Raw genomic sequence first — 27496 nt, 5'->3', positions numbered from 1 at the left:
ATTCCCCGAGTTATTTTTAAGTGACTTCATGATCGCAGTGACTTCTGTGGGCTCAGTTGGTACAAGATAGAAGGAATTTGGGAAATTCCCATCTAGGTAGTCCCCGGCACGGGCATTGGTACGTGGGATTTTACTGGCGGGATTAGATCCTATGTTTGAGAAGTTGTTTATCTTGTTAGCTGTATCAGTGGGATTACAGAATCAAAGATAATATTTTTGTGCAAGTAATGAAACAAAAAAAAAAAAATTCTGATCAATACTTACCGAGATAGTGGTGGGAAGTTGACCCAAAATGCCCGGGTGGCGGCAACATCAGCGACTTCCGCAAAATCACATTTTTTTTATTATACGTTTTTAATATTTTTTTTCTAATTTTTTTCTAGTAACATTTGTGGTCTGTGAGATCAGTATAATGTATATTGTATAAATATTCACTCATTGTATTCAACACAATAACTGCACTAATTTGTTTATCATTATATTGCTTACAAAACTTGTTTACAAGTTTATTGTAAACAAAATTATGAAAATATTAGTGCAGCTATTGTGTTGAATACAATGGTACTATATAGTATTATATGGTACAATGGTGCCATATTGGTGCAATGGTACCATATGGTAAATTGGTACCATATGGTAGAATATGGTACAATGGCACCATTTGGTACAATGGTACCATATGATACAATGGTACCATATGGTGCAATGGTACAATATGGTGCAATGGTACAATATGGTGCAATGGTACAATATGGTGCAATGGTACAATATGGTATATTGTACTATATGATACAATGATACCATATGGTTCATTGTACCATATGGTACATTGTGTGCATTCAACACAATACACACACTAATATTTTCATCATTATTTAGTTTACAATAATTGTTTACAACAAAAATATGCAAAAATGTTGTATATTAGTAATGTACAGCCACTCGACATGTTCCTTGAGGTGGATGACAAAGTGCTTTGTCTTGGAAACTGCCGAGTCACTAGTTAGCTTGCATCGCCACTCACTCAGTCTTGCCTGGTGCCTGGTGGCATAACATCTCTAACTGACCATATGGTACAGGGTATCATATGTTACAGGACACCATATGGTACAGATACAGGGATCCCTATGGAAATAAGTCACCCTGACTTTCTTGGGTTATCCTAGGATTTTATACATATGCTGCTATGTATGATAATGTATGTAACTGTATGTGTGTGCACCTGAATAAACTTACTCAAGCACATGTGGCACCATAAGTTTATTTAGGTATACATAAAGTTACATAGATTATCATACATAGCAGCATATGTTTGGAGAACCTAGGATAACCAAAAAATGTCAGACAGACTTATTTCCATTAGGGTCCCCATACCCTGTACCATATGGTACAATGTACCATATGGTATAATGTACTATACAAAGTTGCTCTTTGCTGATGACACTGTGCTCTTGGGAGATTCTGAAGAGAAGTTGCAGAGATTGGTGGATGAATTTAGTAGGGTGTGCAAAAGAAGAAAATTAAAAGTGAATACAGGAAAGAGTAAGGTTATGAGGATAACAAAAAGATTAGGTGATGAAAGATTGGATATCAGATTGGAGGGAGAGAGTATGGAGGAGGTGAATGTATTCAGATATTTGGGAGTGGACGTGTCAGAGGATGGGTCTATGAAAGATGAGGTGAATCATAGAATTGATGAGGGGAAAAGGGTGAGTGGTGCACTTAGGAGTCTGTGGAGACAAAGAACTTTGTCCTTGGAGGCAAAGAGGGGAATGTATGAGAGTATAGTTTTACCAACGCTCTTATATGGGTGTGAAGAATGGGTGATGAATGTTACAGCGAGGAGAAGGCTGGAGGCAGTGGAGATGTCATGTCTGAGGGCAATGTGTGGTGTGAATATAATGCAGAGAATTTGTAGTTTGGAAGTTAGGAGGAGGTGTGGGATTACTAAAACTGTTGTCCAGAGGGCTGAGGAAGGGTTGTTGAGGTGGTTCGGACATGTAGAGAGAATGGAGTGAAACAGAGTGACTTGAAGAGTGTATCAGTCTGTAGTGGAAGGAAGGCGAGGTAGGGGTCGGCCTAGGAAAGGTTGGAGGGAGGGGGTAAAGGAGGTTTTGTGTGCGAGGGGCTTGGACTTCCAGCAGGCATGCGTGAGTGTGTTTGATAGGAGTGAATGGAGACAAATGGTTTTTAATACTTGACGTGCTGTTGGAGTGTGAGCAAATTAACATTTATGAAGGGGTTCAGGGAAACCAGCAGGCCGGACTTGAGTCCTGGAGATGGGAAGTACAGTGCCTGCACTCTGAAGGATGGGTGTTAATGTTGCAGTTTAAAAACTGTAGTGTAAAGCACCCTTCTAGCAAGACAGTGATGGAGTGAATGATGGTGAAAGTTTTTCTTTTTCGGGCCACCCTGCCTTGGTGGGAATCGGCCAGTGTGATAATAATAAAATAATGATAATGTACTGTATGGTACATTGTACCATATGGTACCATTGTACCATATACCATTGTCCATATACCATTGTATGACATGGCACCATTGTACCATATGGTACACTGGTACCATATGGTTCAAAATCATAGAATTCCTCTTCAGATCCACTTCCATCAGTCTCAGAACTAAGTTGTGAAGAGGAGAGTCGGAATTCGCCAGGAGAGTGAGTGGGGAATGAGAGCTTCCTTGCCGCCAGGCATGATGAAAAAAACTGCTTTGATGGCATTCCCACAATGCCATGCAGGCGTCTAGATTTTTTCTTCAGTGCGCACACTGACCACCCAGACCCATTCTCTCAGATGTAGGCCTACCAGCCTTCTTGCGCTAAATTTGACGCCACTAGAATTTTGGTATAGATCTACAGTTTGGACCCTCAATGTAAAGCTGTAGATCTACGGCACGGACCCTGAAAGGGTTAATATATGGTAGTGCAAACTTCTTATCTGGCATTTTTATGCATATGGAAGTGGAAAAAATGGCATTCTGCTTTCCGGCAATATCCACTTTCTGGTAGTAGCCTAGAATCTAACCAACCATTTAAGTGAGGTCCTATTGTATATCCAAAATTGAACAGTGTGTACTAGCCCTTGCCATGCACTTATAAATTCTGGATGGCCGTTTTTTAATTGCATTTACAAAAATAAAAAATTATTAAGAAGTCTTAATAAAAGAGCTGATTTTTTCTCAAATATACAAACCCAGCACATTTTTCACTTACCTCTTCATCTGCTTCACTAACATAGGGATCAAGACCATGTAATGCTTCATCCATCATCCTCAGAGCTTTCTGCAATGCTTCCTCAAAGCTGCGACCAATCCCCATCACCTCTCCAACACTCTTCATTGAGCTTCCTATCTACATGCACAAGAATTATTATTCATTTACACTATTAGAGTATTCATATGCAAATTAGTTGTAATCTGTTTGATTATTACATACAAACATTTTATTTAGCAATCAGCCTTAAGTAATAGACAAAGCAATGATAGTTTCTTTGCCTCTCTTATTAACCCTTTGACTGTCGCAGCCCCTAATCCTGAAGTGTTGTCTCCTGGTGTCGAAAAATATTCGAAAAAAAAAATTTTTCTTCTTAAAATGTTAAGATTAATTTTCTGACTGTTTTAAGCCCCCAATTTTTTTTTTGTGATCAGTACTTACCGAGATATAGAGGAGTAAAGTTGGCAGAAAATGAGCCACATATGGCAACAGCGGTGAATGACGCTCACCCGGTAAACTTTGGTTTACTCCCATTTGAAGGTTTCTTGTTTATTTCACTATTTTATTTTTTTCACACAACTTATGTGGCCTGTGAGGCCAAAGTAAGGTGCAATGTACATACATACACTCGTATGTAACAATAATTGCATAAACGTTAGCATCATTATATTGTTTACAAAACTTTTTTAAACAAATGAATATAAAAAAATTTTTATTATTATTATTATTCTATAATATATACAAATGTACAATCACTGGACACTTTCCTAGAACTGCTGCAGCTTGTGGAATTCTTTGAAACACAAGTGCATGCACAATGGTGTTTTACACTCCTCACACACAAAACGAGTGTCTGCATTTTTGTGGGTGTTTTTTATTTTGTATTTGCACAGACAAAACACCTCGTCTGAGCAGTTTTCATCGAAGTATTAGCAGGCAGTTGTGTTAGGTACTTATCCTAGGTAAATGGTCGTGTCATCATTCCTACCTACATACCTTTCTTTCTCTTTCTTCATTCTCTCTCTCTCTCTCTCTCTCTTCATTCTCTCTCTCTCTCTTCATTCTCTCTCTCTCTCTTCATTCTCTCTCTCTCTCTTCATTCTCTCTCTCTCTCTTTCATTCTCTCTCTCTCTCCTTCATTCTCTCTCTCTCTCTCTTCATTCTCTCTCTCTCTCTCTCTTCATTCTCTCTCTCTCTCTCTTCATTCTCTCTCTCTCTCTCTCTTCATTCTCTCTCTCTCTCTTCATTCTCTCTCTCTCTCTCTTCATTCTCTCTCTCTCTCTCTTCATTCTCTCTCTCTCTCTCTTCATTCTCTCTCTCTCTCTCTTCATTCTCTCTCTCTCTTCATTCTCTCTCTCTCTTCATTCTCTCTCTCTCTCTTCATTCCTCTCTCTCCTCTCTTCATTCTCTCTCTCTCTCTTCATTCCTCTCTCTCTTCATTCTCTCTCTCTCTCTTCATTCTCTCTCTCTCTCTTCATTCTCTCTCTCTCTCTTCATTCTCTCTCTCTTTCATTCTCTCTCTCTCTCTTCATTCTCTCTCTCTCTCTTCATTCTCTCTCTCTCTCTTCATTCTCTCTCTCTCTCTCTTCATTCTCTCTCTCTCTCTTCATTCTCTCTCTCTCTTCATTCTCTCTCTCTCTCTTCATTCTCTCTCTCTCTCTTCATTCTCTCTCTCTCTCTTCATTCTCTCTCTCTCTTCATTCTCTCTCTCTCTCTTCATTCTCTCTCTCTCTCTCTTTATTCTCTCTCTCTCTCTCTTTATTCTCTCTCTCTCTCTCTTTATTCTCTCTCTCTCTCTTCATTCTCTCTCTCTCTCTCTTCATTCTCTCTCTCTCTCTCTTCATTCTCTCTCTCTCTCTCTTTATTCTCTCTCTCTCTCTTCATTCTCTCTCTCTCTCTCTCTCTCTTCATTCTCTCTCTCTCTCTTTATTCTCTCTTCATTCTCTCTCTCTCTTCATTCTCTCTCTTTCATTCTCTCTCTCTCTTCATTCTCTCTCTCTCTTCATTCTCTCTCTTTCATTCTCTCTCTCTCTTCATTCTCTCTCTCTCTTCATTCTCTCTCTTCATTCTCTCTTCATTCTCTCTCTCTTCATTCTCTCTCTCTCTTCATTCTCTCTCTCTCTTCATTCTCTCTCTCTCTTCATTCTCTCTCTCTCTTCATTCTCTCTCTCTCTTCATTCTCTCTCTCTCTTCATTCTCTCTCTTCATTCTCTCTCTCTCTCTTCATTCTCTCTCTCTCTCTTCATTCTCTCTCTCTCTCTTCATTCTCTCTCTCTCTCTTCATTCTCTCTCTCTCTCTTCATTCTCTCTCTCTCTCTTCATTCTCTCTCTCTCTCTTCATTCTCTCTCTCTCTCTTCATTCTCTCTCTCTCTTCATTCTCTCTCTCTCTCTTCATTCTCTCTCTCTCTCTTCATTCTCTCTCTCTCTCTCTTCATTCTCTCTCTCTCTCTTCATTCTCTCTCTCTCTTCATTCTCTCTCTCTCTCTCTCTCTCTCTCTCTTCATTCTCTCTCTCTCTCTCTCTCTCCATTCTCTCTCTCTCCATTCTCTCTCTCTCCATTCTCTCTCTCTCTCTCTCTCTCTCTCTCTCTTTCATTCTCTCTCTCTCTCTCTCTCTCTCTTCATTCTCTCTCTCTCTCTCTCTTCATTCCCTCTCTCTCTCTCTTCATTCTCTCTCTCTCTCTCTCTTTCATTCTCTCTCTCTTCATTCTCTCTCTCTCTCTTCATTCTCTCTCTCTCTCTCCATTCTCTCTCTCTCTCTTCATTCTCTCTCTTCATTCTCTCTCTCTTTCATTCTCTCTCTTTCATTCTCTCTCTCTCTCTTTCATTCTCTCTCTCTCTCTTCATTCTCTCTCTCTCTCTTCATTCTCTCTTCATTCTCTCTCTCTCTCTTCATTCTCTTTTTTTTACACAGGGTTTGACAAGGTTAAAGATTCCTAGCTTTATTGGCAAGCTATCTACAGGTTAAGGATCCCTAGCTTTATTGGCAAGCTAAGAACTGTTACCTACATCAGCTTATTTGAAAGCATTTTTATTATGAGAAATACAAGTAGGGAACAGGATGAAGTTGGAGCCATCTGTGGGCCAGCATTTTCATTTGATCATCTCTTTCTTCTTTCCACACACCGGCCATATCCCACCGAGGCGGGGTGGCCCAAAACGAAAAACGAAAGTTTCTCCTTTTACATTTAGTAATATATACAGGAGAAGAGGTTACTAGCCCCTTGCTCCGGGCATTTTAGTCGCCTCTTACAACACGCATGGCTTACAAAGGAAGAATTCTGTTCCACTTCCCCATGGAGCTAAGAGGAAATAAACAAGAATAAGAACTAGAAAGAAAATAGAAGAAAACCCAGAGGGGTGTGTATATATGTGCTTGTACATGTATGTGTAGTGACCTAAGTGTAAGTAGAAGTAGCAAGACGTACCTGTAATCTTGCATATTTACGAGACAGACAAAAGACACCAGCAATCCTACCATCATGTAAAACAATTACAGGCTTTCATTTTACACTCACTTGGCAGGACGGTAGTACCTCCCTGGGTGGTTGCTGTCTACCAACCTATCTCGTAGACATCATTATGCTGTACGAATGTGTTCCATACTCGAGTCATCCTGGGTATATATGATCTCAGATGGAGTGATGTTCTGGAGAAGGGTACAGCCAGAGTGAAGTTGCTGCTTTCTTCCCGTCTTGTGGCATAAAAGCTTGTTTCACGCTGTCCTCGAAGTGGATCCAAGTGTGGTACTTTGACAATATTGGCCTTGTACATAACAGTAAGGCCACCCACATCCCTCCTATGTTGAAGGATCTGCTGAAATGACATATCTATCCAGGATGGGTCCAGGCGAGAGACAAGACGTCTTGCTCTGTTCTCTACTCTGTCAAGCAGTCGCAGATGAGAGGGGAGGGCAGGCAAACCAAGAAAGTGGAGCATACTCAAGGTGCGAGCGTACTTGTGCCTCATACAGAATCTTGCAACCCCTACTGTCAACAAGTAGATGCGAGATACGGCGAAGTGCTGTAAGCTTCCTGGCTGCCTTGTTTGCAAGATTTACAACATGATTCTTCATGGTTAATTTGGAGTCAAATTTCACCCCAAGGATATCAACTTCTCCAGGTGCCAACACCCTCCCATTCATCCTTACTACTGCGCCAGCATTACTATCATGGTGCCTAGAGACGATCATCATTTGCCTTTTCTCAGGTGCAAATGTTACTTACCATCTATTTCCCCAAGATGATATAGCTCTCAGCTGGTGATTGATGTAGCTTAGAGCAGCTGGCATTTCTTCTCTTGGATAAGTCAATGTCAATGTGCAGTCGTCTGCATATGCATGTGATTCTGGGATGAGATGAAGAAGGTCGTTGAGGTAGACATTCCATAACAATGGTCCCAGCACGCTTCCTTGTGGAACACTTGCCCCAATACGATGTCTTGCTGATTCCGTTCCATTGAGAACTACACTTAAATATCTACCATGAAGGTAATCACTGAGGAGACATAGCGTAGAGCCTGCAATTCCCAGTGCTTGAAGTTTTGCTAAGAGGCCCTGGTGCCACACCTGGTCAAAAGCGCCAGCAATGTCCAGTGCTACCACACAGCTGACTTTGGATTCATCCAGTGACTGGTGCCACTTAGTGGAGAGGTTTAACAACAGATCAGCAGCAGAGTAACCTTTCCTGAAGCCATATTGACGATCACAAAGTAGTGAGTGATAGTCAAAAAACTGTCATTTGTCTTGAGATTTTTGTCTCAAGGATCTTACCAGTGATTGACAGGAGTGACACTGGTCTGTAGTTGCTGATTTCTGCTCTGCTCTTCTTTTTGTGAACAGGGACTACATTTGCCTCTTTCCACAGAGAGGGCCATTTACACTGTGATAGGCAGTGCTGAAAGATGCGAGTTAGAGGTGCTGCTAGCTGGTCTGCACATTCTCAGCAATCTTGGGCTCAACTTGTCTGGGCCCACAGCCTTTTCTTGGTCAAGCGATTTAAGAAGGAAATGCATCTCCTCCTGCCTTATTGTCACCACTGACAGTTTTGACACAGTTCTTGCAGCTAGCAAAGGAGGGTCCCTTGCTGGATCAGGAACTTGCATTTTGGTAGCAAAGTGTTCAGCAAAGAGGTCCGCCTTCTCTTGACTACTAGTAGAGGTGGAACCCATCCTGTCGATTTAGAGGTGGAATGGGTTCATCAGGCAGATAATCTTGTCTGTCCTTGACCAGGGACCACCAGGTTTTGGAGCCTACCCCACCTGATGCTAGCTTTCTTTTAGTGTCCACCTCCCATTTAGCAATGGCCCACTTTTGAACGTCACCCATGTGTCTACAGGCTTGCCTGTTCAAGTTCCTGTTATAGGTGGTAGGATGTCTCTTATACCTTTGCCATGCTTTGTACTTAGCAGTAGCAGCCTCTCTACAATGAAAGCCAAACCAAGGCTGATCTGTAAGCTTCGTCACATACTGCCGGTGAGGAATGTGTTCTTGTTGTAGATTAAGGATGTGTCCAGTGAAGGCTTTCACTTGGTTGTCAACATCCCCTTGGAGAAGAGCATTCCAATCGGTGGTGGCGAGCTCAGAGCGAAGGGCTGGCCAATTACCTCTTTCCCATAGCCAGATTGTGCATGTGGACTCCTCACCTCGTTCTGTTGGGATCTAAAGTGTTGTAAAAACAGCCTTGTGGTCAGACGATCCAACATAGCCGAGGGGTTGACAAGTGACTATGCCTTCTGCCAGATCACTCAGTACTGGATCAATTGAGGAGCCAGAGATGTGAGTAGGGAAATCAACACAGTTTCTCATGTCAAACACTGCAAGAAGGTCATCAAAGTCCCTCTGTATAAGGTGCTGGTTGAGGTCACCAACAATTATGATATGTTGACAGTTGTGTTGTAGCAGAAGGGAGTCAATATTTTCCATTAGGAAGTTGATGGGATCTGCATGTTGCCACTGAGGTCTGTACATTGCACATGCTAGTACAGAGGTACTGGTGTTTATGCAGAGCTTGAACATTTCAAGATGTGTAGGGGTGGCAACATCAATGTGCTGGGCATGAACACTTTTAGAGAAGCACACAGCAACACCTCCTCCTTGCCCCTGCCTGTCTCTTCTCATCCATGAGGTGTAGCCAGCAATTCTTGCAAAATTTTCTAGAGTCCTGTCATCCAAAAATGTTTCAACAACAGCTATCATGTCGGGACGTTGAGTGTTCACAAAACTGTGTGAGAGTTCTCCAACATTAGTAATGAAACCTCTAATGTTGGCAGACAGGATGCTGTTAGACTGGCTCCTCATGATGTGGTCAGCTTGAGGTGGTGGGTGTGTAGGGCATGTAAGGTGCCTGCCCTTGAGAGAGGTAGGGTACTGAGGCAGCTGCAGGGATGTAGGTCTGTGGTCTTGTATAAGGCACAATACCACCTGCTGGGCTGGGATAGGAGTAGCTGAGTGGGTGACGTGTGAGTGTGTTCACCAATTCAGAGATCCTGCTGGTTTGTTCTGAGAAGAGGTCTCTAAACAGGTGGTCCTGTCTATCAAGTTCCTTTTTCTTCCGACACTGGTCCTCCTGATGTCCTTTCTTGTAGCAGTAATTACACCTGGTATCTTGCAGGCAGTTGCTGGCAGTGTGCCCCTTCTGGTGACAGCGAGAGCACAGCCTAGGTGCCTGGGAGGGTGGACTATGATTTGTTGCACCTCCTGTGTTTTGCAGATTTGTCCTCAGGTTCTGCCGCTGGAACTGTGTTAGTGGAGGGTGAGACAACTGTAGATGTCTTCCTCCTCCACGTCCTCTGCCCCATCCTCTACCAGTTCTGACAGATGTGTCCCTCTCTCTCTTTCCCTCTTTCTCTTTCCTTCTTTCTCTTTCCTTCTTCTGGTATCCTGGGCATTGCTTTTGGTCACAAATTCCTCAAAAACCATGAAATTCATCTTCACTGACACTTCCATCTGTGTTAGAGCATCACTTGGGAAGAGTAGAGTCCCATATTTCTTACCGCTAGGCATGCTGAACAAGGACTACTGAAATGGCATTCCCACGATGCACCACTGGCTCCCTGAGTTTTTTATGGTACTCACATTGACCATGGAGACCCATTCTCTCACATGTGCCTACAAGCTTTCTCCTGCTCGATTTGAAGCCACTAGAAATTTGGCGTATTAATACGTCAAACACATTGGCTCGTAAGATGTACATATATGACCGAAACAGTCAAAGGGTTAACAAAGATAAATGAAATGATACGTGTAGTCAGAATTTTTCATTCAAAGATACTACATTCTCTGCTTTATAATTAGTCCTCAAATACACCTACCATCCGACTTACGACCGAGTTCGGTTCCGAGAAACCAGTCGTAATGGACGTAAGTCGAACTTTACTACTGAATATCAATATCACATTTTTGTAATGACTATTTTATTGTTTTATTTTGGTATTTAATGATTTACTTTACTTTTTATGCTGTTAGTACTGTATTTTATACCGTAAGGTTTAGGATAAACACTGTGTACAACACAAATAGTTGATTTCCAAGAAAATTGGCAAAAAAAAAAACACGGTTGTAAGTCGAGTGGTCGTAAGTTGAGCAGGTCGTAAGTCGGATGGTAGGTGTATTAGAGATTTTTTTTTACCTTTGTCGAGACCCTGTTAAACTTTGAGAGGTCCCAGCGAGGAACCTTGACAACACAGTAATCCAAGGATGGCTCAAAGCAGGCAGTTGTTGAACCAGTTACAGAATTTGTAAGATCAGGAAGAGCCTTTCCCAGGGCAAGTTTAGCTGCTACATAGGCTAGAGGGTAACCAGTGGCTTTGGATGCCAAAGCAGACGAACGGGACAGACGGGCATTCACCTTTCAAAAAACAAGATAATTAATGATCTTAAATGACTTTTATTAACATTATGATTCAATCATATCTTTGCAAATTACTTAACCCTGTAGATCTAGTATAACATTATGCAGTAATGATTTCACATAATTGATCTCTTACTCACCTCAATTATATAATACTCCTCTGAAGCTGGGTTAAGAGCATACTGAATGTTGCACTCACCCACCACACCCAGACGTCTTACAACAGATATGGCAGTGGTGCGGAGCAGGTTGTACTCCCTGTTTGTCAAGGTCTGAGATGGAGCAACAACAAAACTCTCACCTGTGTGGATCCCTAAAGGATCGATGTTCTCCATATTACACACCTGCAAATTTGTTTTATATAAATTGAAGAATTACAGAACTGCACATCAAACATGAAAAAATCCCTTATAAAGAAAAAGACAGATTTATTTTTTTGCAAAGATTAAAATGTGTGATTACATTTTATAATTTGTTAGGTACAAAGAAAGCCACTAGCAGTAACATATTTCAATCACCAAAATGGCCACAAAATTTATATACTGCAATCATCTTCCACAGAACCATCATCAAAGGAATGAATGAATGGATAAATAAAAAATTAATGAATACTTACATAAATACATACAGAGTTCCCTCGAGTTTCAATATTAATTCGTTCTAGTAGATATATTTTACCTCAAAACTATAATAATTCAAAACCACAAAAAATGGTTTTATGGTAATTTGTTCTAAGATGCCAAAACAACCAAATAACTCTTGGATACTTTGTTATTTAAACACACTGGTGTTTTCTGAGTGATTAACAAGAATAGGCTGCAACTTAAAATATCCAGAGCCACTGGCACCCAGGAACAGAGTATGCCTATCTGTCATAGCCCAGGCAAAGTGGCAGGGTAGACAGGACAGAGCTGAGAAGGCAGAGCAGGCAGGCAGGGTAGGCACTCAGACAGGCAGATTGGTAAAGAATTGTAGTCTAAATATTTACAATCTTCTTGTCACAGTCTCAAACCATACATGTCTGGTACATGTACAGTCTCCCTTCCACCCTACCTCACTCCAACCCACTCTTCCCCTCTCACTCCCAATACACCTTCCACCCTCCTTCACTCCCACCCACTCTTCCCCTCTCACTCAAAACATACCTTCCACCATCATTCCCTATAAGACAGGCAGGCAGACCACAGCAGACAAAGCAAGACAGTGCAGTTAGGGAAGAGCAGGCAGGCAGATTGGTAAAGAATTTTATTTTATTTTAAAACATCGACAGTTACCCACCAAGGCAGGGTGGCATGAAAAAATAAAATTTTCATCATCACCATTCACTCCATTACTGTCTTGCCAGAGGTGTGCTGACACTACAGTTATACAACTACAACATTAACACCCCTCCTTCAGAGTGTAGACACTGTACTTTCCATCTCCAGGACATAAATCCGGCCTGCCAGTTTCTCTGAATCCCTTCATAAATGTTACTTTTCTCACACTCCAACAGCACGTCAAGTCCTTAAAACCATTTGATTCCATATGCTCCTATCTAACATGCTCACGCATACTTGCTGGAAGTCCAAGCCCCTCGCACATCAAACCTTCTTTACCCCCCTCCTTTCAACATTTCCTAGGCCGACCCCTACCCCACCTTCCCTCCACTACAGATTTATACACTCTCAAAGTCATTCTATATTGTTCCATTCTCTTTACATGTCCAAACCACCTCAATAATTCCTCCTCAGCACTCTGGATAATAATTTTGGTAATTCCACACCTCCAAATCTCCAAATTAACGATTTGTTGCATTACATTCACACCACACATTGCCCTCAGACATGACTATCTCCACTGCCTTCAGCCTTCTTGTTGCAACATTCACTGCCCGTGCTTCACACCCATATATGAGTATTGGTATAATTATACTCTCATACATTTCCCTCTTTGCTTCCATGGATAAAGTTCTTTGTCTCCACAGAATCCTCAGTGCACCACTCACCTTTTACCCCCTCATCAATTCTATGATTCACCTCAACTTTCACAGACCCATCTGCTGACACATCCACTCCCAAATATCTGAATACATTCACCTCTTCCATATTCTCTCCCTCCAATCTGAAATCCAATATTTCATTACTTGGTAAAGAAGTGGAAAAGAATCTACACTCGTTGCCAAGGTCTCCCCCCAATCTACATCTGGTACATGTACCATCTCCCATCCACCCACCCTCACTGCCTCCCACCACCCTTCCCACTAACCTCCAACAAACCCTTCATCACTCCATTTAAGACCTTTTCATCACTGTCTTGTCTTTGGGCTGAGGACCACTCACATCTGCTAACCATCTGCCAAGTTTTTCATCAGAACTTGAAACTAAATTTTTATATGAAAGTCATAATTGATAATTACCACAACTCAAGCCCATCGTAACTCAAGGGACCACTGTACACACATACATACTACATGCATGCATGCACACACATGCACACATGCGCACATGCACATGCGCACACACCCCAAGTGTTGGACACAATCCATACAACCGAGGAAGAAGTGATGAGGCTGTTAAGGGAGCTAGATACCTTAAAGGTGATAGGGCTGGATAACATCTTTCCATGGGTCCTGAGAGAAAGAGCAGAGGCACTTTGTGTACCACTAAACTATCTTCAACATATCTATCAAAACAGGACAACTACCAGAAGTATGGAAGACAGCAAATGAAGTCCCAATTTTTTTAAAAGGAGACAGACACAAAGCATTAAACTACAGACCAGTGTCACTGACGTGTTGAGTATGTAAGGTAATGAAGAAAATTAGACGAGTGGTGGAGCACCTCAAAAGAATGAGCTCATCAACGACAGCCAGTAAGGTTTCAGGGACGGGAAATCCTGTGTAACAAACCTGATACACCACGTCAACTAACTACATGCAAACCACCTGGTGGTTCACACTAACACTCACTCACCCATTGACTTATTTTTTTTTTTTAGCACACTGGCCGATTCCCACCAAGGCAGGGTGGCCCGAAAAAGAAAAACTTTCACCATCATTCACTCCATCACTGTCTTGCCAGAAGGGTGCTTTACACTACAGTTTTTTAAACTGCAACATTAACACCCCTCCTTCAGAGTGCAGGCACTGTACTTCCCATCTCCAGGATTCAAGTCCGGCCTGCCGGTTTCCCTGAATCCCTTCATAAATGTTACTTTGCTCACACTCCAACAGCACGTCAAGTATTAAAAACCATTTGTCTCCATTCACTCCTATCAAACATGCTAACGCATGCCCGCTGGAAGTCCAAGCCCCTCACACACAAAACCTCCTTTACCCCCTCCCTCCAACCTTTCCTAGGCCGACCCCTACCCCGCCTTCCTTCCACTACAGACTGATACACTCTTGAAGTCATTCTGTTTTGCTCCATTCTCTCTACATGTCCAAACCACCTCAACAACCCTTCCTCAGCCCTCTGGACAACAGTGTTGGTAATCCCGCACATCCTCCTAACTTCCAAACTACGAATTCTCTGCATTATATTCACACCACACATTGCCCTCAGACATGACATCTCCACTGCCTCCAGCCTTCTCCTCGCTGCAACATTCATCACCCATTCTTCACACCCATATAAGAGCATTGGTAAAACTATACTCTCATACATTCCCCTCTTTGCCTCCAAGGACAAAGTTCTTTGTCTCCACAGACTCCAAAGTGCACCGCTCACCCTTTTCCCCTCATCAGTTCTATGATTCACCTCATCTTTCATAGACCCATCCGCTGACACGTCCACTCGAAAATTTCTGAATACATTCACCTCCTCCAAACTCTCTCCCTCCAATCTGATATCCAATCTTTCATCACCTAATCTTATCCTCATAACCTTACTCTTTCCTGTATTCACTTTTAATTTTCTTCTTTTACATATCCTACCAAATTCATCCACCAATCTCTGCAACTTCTCTTCAGAATCTCCCAAGAGCACAGTGTCATCAGCAAAGAGCAACTGTGACAACTCCCACTTTATGTGTGATTCTTTATCTTTTAACTCCACGCCTCTTGCCAAGACCCTCGCATTTACTTCTCTTACAACCCCATCTATAAATACAGTGATCCCTCAATAATTGTCCGACCGGAAAGTCATCCATTTCGGAAATAGTCCCGTTATTTCGTCTAAACATTGGCTCGCAAATGGCCGTTAACTCACTGATCGTTTTTTGTCCTGGACGCATACTCATGGCTCTGAGCCGCATCGTCCTCCCTTCACAGCCAGTGTGTCATTGTTTACCATTGAGTGATGGTCCAACCACGTGTTCATGCAAAATATTTCATAATATTCCATTCATTTTAGTGCTTGTAAGTGCTAAATAAGCTACCATGGCTCCAAAGAAAACTCCTAGTGCCAACCCTTTGGTAAAGGTGAGAAATACGGCTGAATTTAAGAAAAACATCATTGAACAATATGAAAGTGGCGTACGTGTGGGTGAACTGGCCAGGATGTATAACAAATCCCGTACAACCATATCTTCCATCATAGCCAAGAAAAAGGAAATCAAGGAAGCTGTTGTTGCAAAGGGGGTAAATATGCTGACAAAACTGAGATCACCAGTACTCGAAGATGTCGAGAAGTTATTATTGGTGTGGATAAACGAAAAACAATTAGCAGTAGATAGTCTTATGACGTCACTTATTTGTGAAAAGACTAGGAAGTTGCATGACGATTTGGTAAAGAAACTGCCTGCAACTAGTTGTGATGCGAGTGAATTTAAGGCCAGCAAAGGCTGGTTTGAGAGATTTAAGAAGCGTACTGGCATACACAGTGTGATAAGGCATGGCGAGGCTGCCAGTTCGGACCAAAAAGCGGCTAAAAAATATGTGCAGGAATTCCAGGAGTACATAGAGGCTGAAGGACTGAAACCTGAACAAGTGTTCAATTATGACAAAACAGGCCTCTTTTGGAAGAAAATGCCAATGAGGATCTACATTACACAGGAAGAAAAGGCACTGCCAGGACACAAGCCCATGAAAGACAGGCTGATGCTCATGTTCTGTGCTAATGCTAGTGGGGATTTCAAAGTGAAGCCGTTACTAGTGTACCATTCTGAAAAATCCCAGTGTGTTCAAGAAAAACAATGTTATGAAGAGTAAATTGTGCGTGTTTTGGAGATCTAATAATAAGGCATGGGTCACAAGGGACATTTTTGCTGAGTGGTTCATTAAAGTGTTTGGCCCTAGTGTGAAGAATTACCTCCTGGAAAAGAAATTGGATCTCAAGTGCCTCCTAGTAATGGACAATGCACCTGCTCATCCTCCAAACTTGGATGACCTAATTCTGAATGAGTCTGGGTTCATCACAGTAAAGTTCTTGCCCCCGAATACTACTACTCTCCTACAGCCCATGGACCAGCAGGTCATTTCAAACTTTAAAAAACTCGCACACCAAAGCAATGTTTGAAAGTTGCTTTAATGTGACCTCAGACACTCACTTGACCCTAAGATATTCTCCATTGCATAAGCCTTATAGGTAAGGCTTGGGAGGGAGTGACTACCAGGACTTTGAACTCTGCTTGGAGAAAATTGTGGCCAGATTGTGTCGACAAGAGGTATTTTGAAGGGTTTGAGGCGGCCCCTGATGAGCCTATGTCAGTTGTGAACTCTATTGTGACACTGGGGAGTTCCATGGGATTGGATGCGAGTTTGGAGGATGTGGAAGAGTTGGTGGAGAACCACAACGAAGAGTTAACCACTGAGGAGCTGCAAGAGCTTCAGGAGGAAGAGCAACAGATCACAGCTCAGAATCTTGCTGCAGAGGAGGAAGAGAGATGGAAGAAAGTGCCTTCTTCAGAAATTAAGGAGATTTTTGAAATGTGGGGTAGGATGGAAAGATTTATGGAGAAACATCACCTTGAGAAGGATGTTGCAAGCCATATCGGCAACTTGTACAGTGACAGTCTTGGCCCATTTTAGGGAAGTTTTAAAGAGACATCAGAAACAGAGCTCTCTGGGCAGCTTTTTTATGAGACAGGACTCCAGTGACTCTCAAGCTGGTCCTAGTGGCACTAAGAAACAGAAAAGAGAAGTAACCCCAGAAAAGCACTTGGTAACGGAGGTGTTGATGTAAGAGGATTCCCCTTCCAAACAGTAATTCAATCTCTCCTTCTCCAGTCTTCCATACACTAAGAAGAATCGCCAATAAAGGTAAGTGTTATGCTATTAATGTTTCATTCATCATGTGCCATTGTATTGTTTATGTACTACATCTATATTTCATGTAAAAAATTTTTGTTTTAATACTTCTTAACTTAAAGGTGAATACAGGAAAGAGTAAGGTTATGAGGATAACAAAAAGATTAGGTGATGAAAGATTGAATATCAGATTGGAGGGAGAGAGTATGGAGGAGGTGAACGTATTCAGATATTTGGGAGTGGACGTGTCAGCGGATGGGTCTATGAAAGATGAGGTGAATCATAGAATTGATGAGGGAAAAAGAGTGAGTGGTGCACTTAGGAGTCTGTGGAGACAAAGAACTTTGTCCTTGGAGGCAAAGAGGGGAATGTATGAGAGTATAGTTTTACCAACGCTCTTATATGGGTGTGAAGCGTGGGTGATGAATGTTGCAGCGAGGAGAAGGCTGGAGGCAGTGGAGATGTCATGTCTGAGGGCAATGTGTGGTGTGAATATAATGCAGAGAATTCGTAGTTTGGAAGTTAGGAGGAGGTGCGGGATTACCAAAACTGTTGTCCAGAGGGCTGAGGAAGGGTTGTTGAGGTGGTTCGGACATGTAGAGAGAATGGAGCGAAACAGAATGACTTCAAGAGTGTATCAGTCTGTAGTGGAAGGAAGGCGGGGTAGGGGTCGGCCTAGGAAGGGTTGGAGGGAGGGGGTAAAGGAGGTTTTGTGTGCGAGGGGCTTGGACTTCCAGCAGGCACGCGTGAGCGTGTTTGATAGGAGTGAATGGAGACAAATGGTTTTTAATACTTGACGTGCTGTTGGAGTGTGAGCAAAGTAACATTTATGAAGGGATTCAGGGAAACCGGCAGGCCAGACTTGAGTCCTGGAGATGGGAAGTACAGTGCCTGCACTCTGAAGGAGGGGTGTTAATGTTGCAGTTTAAAAACTGTAGTGTAAAGCACCCTTCTGGCAAGACAGTGATGGAGTGAATGATGGTGAAAGTTTTTCTTTTTCGGGCCACCCTGCCTTGGTGGGAATCGGCCGGTGTGATAATAATAAAATAAAAAAAAAAAATACTTCTGGGTGTCAGGAACGGATTAGTTGTATTTACATTATTTCTTATGGGGAAAATTGATTCGAAAATCGTCTATTTCGATAATAGTCCCACTTCCAGGAACGGATTATGGACGATAATTGAGGGACCACTGTATATTAAACAACCACAGTGACATCACACATCCTTGTCTAAGGTCTACCTTTACTGGGAAATAATCTCCCTCTTTCCTACATACTCTAACTTGAGCCTCACTATTCTCGTAAAAACTCTTCACTGCTTTCAGTAACCTACCTCCTATACCATACGTCTGCAACATCTGCCACATTGCCCCCCTATCCACCCTGTCATACACCTTTTCCAAATCCATAAATGCCACAAAAACCTCTTTAGCCTTATCTAAATACTGTTCACTTATATGTTTCACTGTAAACACCTAGTCCACACACCCCCAACCTTTCCTAAAGCTTCCTTGTTCATCTACTATCCTATTTTCCGTCTTACTCTTAATTCTTTAAATAATAACTACCATACACTCTACCAGGTATACTCAACAGACTTATCCCCCTATAATTTTTGCACTCTCTTTTGTCCCCTTTGCCTTTATACAAAGGAACTATGCATGCTCTCTGCTAATCCCTAGGTACCTTACCCTCTTCCATACATTTATTACATAACAGCACCAACCACTCCAAAACTATATCCCCACCTGCTTTTAACATTTCTATCTTTATCCCATCAATCCCAGCTGCCTTACCCCCTTTCATTTTACCTACTGCCTCATGAACTTCCCCCACACTCACAACTGGCTCTTCCTCACTCCTACAAGATGTTATTCCTCCTTGCCCTGTACATGAAATCACAGTTTCCTTATCTTCTTCAACATTTAACAATTCCTCAAAATATTCCCTCAATCTTCCCAATACCTCTTACTCTCCATTTAGTAACTCTCCTCTCCTATTTTTAACTGAAATCCATTTGTTCTCTAAGCTTCCTTAACTTGTTTATCTCACTCCAAAACTTTTTCTTATTTTCAACAAAATTTGTTGATAACATCTCACCCACTCTCTCATTTGCTCTCTTTTTACATTACTTCACCACTCTCTTAACCTCTCTCTTTTTCTCCATATACTCTTCCCTCCTTGCATCACTTCTACTTTGTAAAACCTTCCCATATGCTAACTTTTTCTCCCTTACTACTCTCTCTACATCATTCCACCAATCACTCCTCTTCCCTCCCACACCCACTTTCCTGTAACCACAAACTTCTGCTGAACACTAACACTACATTTTTAAACGTACCCCATACCTCTTCGACCCCATTGCCTATGCTCTCATTAGCCCATCTATCCTCCAATAGCTGTTTATATCTTACCCTAACTGCCTCCTCTTTTAGTTTATAAACCTTCACCTCTCTCTTCCTTGATGCTTCTATTCTCCATGTATCCCATCTACCTTTTTCTCTCAGTGTAGCTACAACTAGAAAGTGATCCGATATATCTCTGGCCCCTCTATAAACATGTACATCCTGAAGTCTACTCAACAGTCTTTTATCTACCAATACATAATCCATTGACTATAAACACACAAATACAAAGCTTAATCTTAAAATAATGAATCCTAACTTGTCATAAGTTTGCCTATGATACTCCAATATAGACACTATGTATTGTGCCAAAAAAAGAGCATTCACATTGCTAAACTCACAAACTATAATGTAGTCACTTAGCCTTAGTACCATAATCTGTACTAATTTAAAGTTTAGAATTAATCTAAGTCTGCCCAAAATGCCTAGCCATGCTAGGTGTCCTAGTGGCCCCCTTTGTAATTAGTATTTTAGTACTTTACTGGAGTTCTGTTACAGCAGTAAGACAGAGACAGACAGGTTGGTAGACTGCATTTTCTTGGACTGTAAGAAAGCATTTGACAGTTCCACACAAAAGATTAGTGAGGAAACTGGAGGACCAGGCAGGGATAACAGGGAAGGCACCACAATGGATCAGGGAATGCCTGTCAAGAAGACAACAGCGAGTCATGGTACAGGGCAAGGTGTAAGAGCGCCTGTAGCGAGCGAGGTGCCACAGGGATCAGTCCTAGGACCGGTGCTGTTTCTGGTATTTGTGAACAACAGACGGAGAATAGGATAGCAGATGAACAAGGAGGCTTTAGGAAAGGTAGGGGGTGTGTGGACCAGGTGTTTACAGTGAAACACATAAGTGAACAGTATTTAGATAAAGCTAAAGAGGTCTTTGTTGCATTTATGGATTTGGAAAAGGCGTATGACAGGGTGGATAGGGGGGCAATGTGGCAGATGTTGCAGGTGTATGGTGTAGGAGGTACGTTACTGAAAGCAGTGAAGAGTTTTTACGAGGATAGTGAGGCTCAAGTTAGAGTATGTAGGAAAGAGGGAAATTATTTCCCAGTAAAAGTAGGCCTTAGACAAGGATGTGTGAGGTCACCGTGGTTGTTTAATATATTTATAGATGGGATTGTAAGAGAAGTAAATGCGAGGGTCTTGGCAAGAGGCGTGGAGTTAAAAGATAAAGAATCACACATGAAGTGGGAGTTGCCACAGTTGCTCTTTGCTGATGACACTGTGCTCTTGGGAGATTCTGAAAAGAAGTTGCAGACATTGGTGGATGAATTTGGTAGGGTATGCAAAAGAAGAAAATTAAAAGTGAATACAGGAAAGAGTAAGGTTATGAGGATAACAAAAAGATTAGGTGATGAAAGATTGGATATCAGATTGGAGGGAGAGAGTATGGAGGAGGTGAATGTATTCAGAAATTTTCGAGTGGACGTGTCAGCGGATGGGTCTATGAAAGATGAGGTGAATCATAGAATTGATGAGGGGAAAAGGGTGAGTGGTGCACTTAGGAGTCTGTGGAGACAAAGAACTTTGTCCTTGGAGGCAAAGAGGGGAATGAATGAAAGTATAGTTTTACCAACGCTCTTATATGGGTGTGAAGAATGGGTGATGAATGTTGCAGCGAGGAGAAGGCTGGAGGCAGTGGAGATGTCATGTCTGAGGGCAATGTGTGGTGTGAATATAATGCAGAGAATTCGTAGTTTGGAAGTTAGGAGGAGGTGCGGGATTATCAAAACTGTTGTCCAGAGGGCTGAGGAAGGGTTGTTGAGGTGGTTCGGACATGTAGAGAGAATGGAGCAAAACAGAGTGACTTGAGTGTATCAGTCTGTAGTGGAAGGAAGGCGGGGTAGGGGTCGGCCTAGGAAAGGTTGGGAGGGAGGGGGTAAAGGAGGTTTTGTGTGCGAGGGGCTTGGACTTCCAGCAGGCATGCGTTAGCGTGTTTGATAGGAGTGAATGGAGACAAATGGTTTTTAATACTTGACGTGCTGTTGGAGTGTGAGCAAAGTAACATTTATGAAGGGATTCAGGGAAACCAGCAGGCCGGACTTGAATCCTGGAGATGGGAAGTACAGTCCCTGCACTCTGAAGGAGGGGTGTTAATGTTGCAGTTTAAAAACTGTAGTGTAAAGCACCCTTCTGGCAAGACAGTGATGGAGTGAATGATGGTGAAAGTTTTTCTTTTTCGGGCCACCCTGCCTTGGTGGGAATCGGCCAGTGTGATAATAATAAAAAAAAAAATAATATAATAATGACGGAAGGAATAGACTCCAAAGTGTCCTGTTTGCAGATGATGTGAAGTTGACGAGAAGATTTCAATCGGACGAGGACCATGAAGAACTACAGAGGGATCTGGACAGACTGTAGGCCTGGTCCAGCAACTGGCTCCTGGAGTTCAACCCCACCAAGTGCATAGTCATGAAGATTGGGGAAGGGCAAAGACCACGGACGGAGTACAGTCTAGGGGGCCAGAGCCTACAAACCTCACTCAAGGAAAAGGATCTTGGTGTGAGTATAACACCGGGCACATCTCCTAAGGTGCACATCAACCAAATAACTGCTGCAGCATACGGGTACCTGACAAACCTAAGAACAGCATTAAAACATCTAAATAAGGAGTCATTCAGGAGCCTGTACACTGTGTACGTTATGCCAATATTGGAATATGCAGTGCCAGTTTCTAATCCTCACCTAGTCAAACATGTAAGGAAACTAGAGAAAGTGCAAAGGTTTGCAACAAGACTAGTCCCGGAGCTAAGGGGTATGTCCTATGAGGAGAGGTTAAGGGATATCGACCTGATGACACTGCAAGACAGGAGAGTTGGGGAGATATGATTACATAAAATACCGAGAGGTATAGACAAGGTGGACAGACAGGATGTTCCAGAGATGGGACACAGCAACAAGGGGGTCACAGTTGGAAGTTGATGACTCAGATGAACCACAGGGATGTTAGAAAGTATTTCTTCAGTCACAGAGTTGTCAGGAAGTGGAATAGCCTGGGTAGTGATGTAGTGGAGGCGGGATCCATACACGGCTTTAAGAAGAGGTATGATAAAGCTCACGGAGCAGGAAGTGTGACTGGGTAGCGGCCAGTTGAGGCAGGGCCAGGAGCTGTGACTTGACCCCCACAACCACAGCTAGGTGAGTGCACACATGTACACACACACACACACACACACACACACACACACACACACACACACACACACACACACACACACACACACACACACACACACACGCACACACGCACGCACACACGCACGCACACACGCACACACACACACATACGTACATACACACGTACACACACACACACACACACACACACAAGAACTTACTTATATTAATTGGTTGTAAACTTACGGTTATACAGTTGTCAAAAGCATCTCTCACTACTTCATATTCCACTTCTTTCCATCCTTTCAGTGACTTATCTGCCATCAAACAAAATGTAAAATATAAGATGCATGTAGATAAATAAGGAATATATTTAATGAATTTCTTGCTATTAAAATGTGATTTACTCCAAGTAATATATTTCACAATGATACACATGCAGGATGTAAAAATTATATCATAATCTAAATAACTGGACACCCTTCTCTTGTTGAAAAATCTATACTTTGCTATGAAATATCAATTTAAAATTTTTATTTTCATTTAAGATACTCCAAATGTCAAAGACACAGAATTACATTAATAGTACACAGTAGGGCCCCACTTCAAGGCATTTCACTAATACGGACATTTCAAATTATGACCAAAACTCACTATATGGCTCCCCCCACCTGACTAATATAGTCACCTCACAGTTTGTTTACATTTTCCGTGAGCTCTATGTCTCCATCATGTCTAGAAATTTACCAAAATTTCAAGTGTTTTAAATTATTGCATATTTTATATGTACTCTGAAAATTATACTAATGTGTACTTGTATCTAAACAAACTTACACTCTGTGCTGGTGTGAAGATATATATTAAAAACACTAAGAGTGTCCCTCTAGTCTTTGCTCCATATTAACCCTTTGAGGGTCCAAGACGTTCTATGTCAGCTCACTCAGACAAGCTGTGAGCAGTAAATTTGGACCTAGATATGAGAGAATAGATCTATGTGGTATGTGTGCACCATATAAAACAAATCCTGCAGCATGCAGTGCATAATGAGAAAAAAAACTACGACCATGTTTTTGGATTAAAACAGCAATTTTGCGGTGTATTTTCGTATGGTCTTTAAGGTTGTATTTGAGGTTTCTTGGTCTCATTTGATAGAATGAAAGATATTACAGAAAAAGAGATGATTTTGATTGGTTTTACTACTGAAAATAGTTTGAAACTGAGCTCATAGTAGTAGAAATGTTCGATTTTTGCTGATGTTCAAAAATAAACAAATGACATCTCGTGTCCAATACATGTCAACTGGTGGGTCTAATACAGTTGTACCTTGACTTATGAGTTTAATTCGTTCCGTGACCAAACTCGTAACTCAATTTGCTTGCATATCAAATAAATTTTCCTCATTGTAATTAAATGATATGCCATTAATCCATTCCAGCCCCCAAAATACCACCCCAATTTTTTGTTACAGGATTTTGAATAACAAAATATTTTAAATTAGAAATTCTTTTTGCCTTTTCCACCAGGTCCCAGCATTGTTTTAGAAATGCTGGAGTATATATGAAACTTCTGAAAGCACAGTGTAAGATGAGTGTTACTCTGTTACTGACAGTACAGAACTGGAGTTAATTAGATGATCATGCACTGCTTTGGCTTTATTTTTCACTGTTACACACAAACATGTTTGTCTATCTGTTTGTTTCTATCTGTTTCTTTCTGTACCTGTTTCGATCTGTCTATTTGTCTAGCTCTATGTTTATCTCTCTCTGCTTATCTGTCTTTCTGTCTGCCTGTGTTTGTCTTCCTGTCTCTCTTCTTGTCTCTGTCTCAGAGAGCCACTCATGAACCAACAGGTATTACACATGAGTCAGTCACATCTGATTCTTGAATACAGTGGACCCCCGCATAACGATCAGCTCCCAACTCGACCAATTATGTAAGTGTATTTTTGTAAGTGCTTTTGTAGGTGTATTTTTGGGGGTCTGAAACGGACTAATCTAATTCACAATATCTCTTATGGGAACAAATTCGGTCTATAACGGCACCCAAACAGATTTCTGGATTGAAATAATATCGTTATCCGGGGGTCCACTGTAAATGAAAATGTATATTACTTGCCAGTCACACTTATTATGCCTTATATCTACAAGCATAGCATAGCACTGTCTGGATTTTTTTTTGGTTATCCTAGGTAATTTACACTACATATAACTGTATTTATGTGTACCTGTGAGAGAGACAGAGAGAGAGACAGAGACAGAGAGAGACAGAGACAGAGAGAGACAGAGACAGACAGACAGAGAGACACAGAGACAGAGAGAGACACAGAGACACAGAGACACAGACACAGAGACACAGAGACACAGAGACACAGAGACACAGAGACACAGAGACACAGACAGAGAGACAGAGACAGAGAGACAGAGACAGAGAGACAGAGAGACAGAGAGACAGAGAGACAGAGAGACAGAGAGACAGAGAGACAGAGAGACAGAGAGATGAGAGACAGAGAGAGACAGAGAGAGACAGAGAGAGACAGAGAGACAGAGAGAGACAGAGAGAGACAGAGAGACAGAGAGAGACAGAGAGACAGAGAGAGACAGAGAGACAGAGAGAGACAGAGAGAGACAGAGAGACAGAGAGAGACAGAGACAGAGACAGAGACAGACAGAAGATAGAGACAGCCAAAGTAAATCAGCCAGCCAGCCTGCTGAACATGTATTACATATGTTCCAGAATTGTTTTTCTTTACTTAGGGAATACATTACAGAACATTCTGGGAGGATGACACTACCAGTGGTATCAAAACTGAAAGTATGTTACACAATGGTTATTATCGTGGTTTTTTATATTTCCTCCCTCCTATGAGTGGCAGTGTATCTAAAGCTCGCTTGTAACTCGAATTTTGGTTCGCAACTCAAAGCAAAAAATCAACGAAGCGACGGATCGTAACTCAGAAAACTAGTAAGTTGGGGCACTCATAAGTCAAGGTACCACTGTCTATGTTCAGAAATGCACTGATTTTATTTATACAATTATTACAATATTGCATAACAGTAAATCTATTTTTTTGGTGTGAATAAAAATTCTTTGTGAATAAAAAATCAAAATGGAATTCATGTGTAAAGCCTGGAAACACAACTAATAAACAGAGGAAATGTTACTTTAGTGCCAGGAATGTCTGCATTGTTTATTTTGGATCCTATTTTGAAATTGGAATGCAGTATTTTGAACTTTGTGGGAAATTGGCCAAATTAGCAATTTCTGACCACTTTATTGGGAAGTTGAAATAGTTAATTGAGCAGTTTTTTGTGCTCAGTCGATAAAATAGAAATAATACTAGCAAAATAGCTAAGAATTTGGTCGACTGGAATAATGTAATTTGCCTAAAATGGGAGTCGAAGCGAGCAAAAATCAAACATCAAAAAAGTATCCAAAACAGTTGGGATCCTCTCCAAGATACGATACTATGTGCCACAAAATGCCCTTCTCACACTATACCATTCACTCATTTATCCATACCTCACCTATGCTATTTGTGCTTGGGGATCAACTGCAGCAATACACCTAAAGTCAATAATAACTCAACAAAAAGCTGCAATAAGAATAATTACTAATTCCCATCCCTGGCAACACCCCCCCCCCTCCCCACTCTTCATAGATCTAAACTTACTCCCTGTTCAGAACATCCGCACTTACTACTGTGCAATCTACATATACAGGACCTTAAATTCCAATATTAACCTTGACCTAAAATCCTTTCTTGATAGTTGTGACAGGACCCACAGGCATAACACCAGACACAAACATCTCTATGACATTACCCATGTCCGACTAAACATTTACAAAAACTCCATGTATGTCGAAGGCCCTAAATTCTGGAAAATACTACCTGAAAACGCTAGAACAGCAGACACATACATCACCTTCAAAACTACTGTTAGAAAATATCTTATCTCCCTGATACACCCCATCAACTAACTACATAAAAACCACCTGGTGGTCCACATTTACACTCACTCACTCACCCATTTGACTATAAGCACAGAAAAACGAATCCTAATCTTAAAATAATGATTCCAAACTCGTCATAAGTTTGCCTGTGATACTCCAATATAGAAACTATGTATTGTGCCAAAACAAAAGCATTCACATTGCTAAACTCACAAACTAGTATTTGTCACTTAGTATTTAGTCACTTAGTATTTAGTCAACTTACTCCACAATCTGTTATAATTTAGGGTTAAGAATTAATCTAAGTTTGCCCGAAATGCCTAGCCATGCTAAGTGTTCTAGTGGGCCCCTCTGTAATTAGTATTTTACTACATGTAAACCACACAATAACCAAAATCTGTAAACCCTGCATTGTAATCCTTAAAGAGAATAAACTTTGATTTGATTTGATTGGATGCATAAATATTGCTGACTCACCAAAATTCATGATAGCACAATTTTACCAATTTTCCATCAAATTCCGTATTTTTTGTTTTACATTTCTTCAGAAAAAGATTCCCTACCAGTTAATAACTTTTTTTTTTTTTTTTTTTTTTTTTTTTTTGGAAAATTCTGGGACCCTGTGGACAAGTTTCAGATTGGGGGTCTAGACCCTGAAAGGGCTAAGAAAGAAATAGACTGGCACATTAGTTCCTCATCAAAGGATAATCTGGAAACTTAAAAACATAACAGAAATAGAAAAAAAACATTTGCAGACTATGAGTGTTTGTCTGGATGTGAAAT

At 41.4% G+C, this 27496-nt stretch overlaps 1 protein-coding gene across 1 annotated transcript in view; it reads right to left on the bottom strand.

Annotated features, from left to right (window-relative positions):
- Window positions 1-27496, bottom strand: part of r (carbamoyl-phosphate synthetase 2, aspartate transcarbamylase, and dihydroorotase rudimentary) — a 1183622-nt gene that overhangs the window by 522684 nt on the left and 633442 nt on the right. Inside the window, exons 14-17 of the mRNA XM_070094236.1 lie at window positions 23009-23079; window positions 11205-11408; window positions 10843-11061; window positions 3215-3352 (exon numbers count right to left, since the gene is read on the bottom strand). Coding sequence (XP_069950337.1) covers window positions 3215-3352; window positions 10843-11061; window positions 11205-11408; window positions 23009-23079 — 632 coding nt within the window. The remainder of the gene's footprint in view (window positions 1-3214; window positions 3353-10842; window positions 11062-11204; window positions 11409-23008; window positions 23080-27496) is intronic.

Source organism: Cherax quadricarinatus, chromosome 45 (genome assembly GCF_038502225.1).
Source record: "Cherax quadricarinatus isolate ZL_2023a chromosome 45, ASM3850222v1, whole genome shotgun sequence".
Classification (NCBI taxonomy): domain Eukaryota; kingdom Metazoa; phylum Arthropoda; class Malacostraca; order Decapoda; family Parastacidae; genus Cherax; species Cherax quadricarinatus.
Note: the sequence above shows the minus strand (reverse complement) of the source record. Positions and strands in the feature narration are given on the sequence as shown.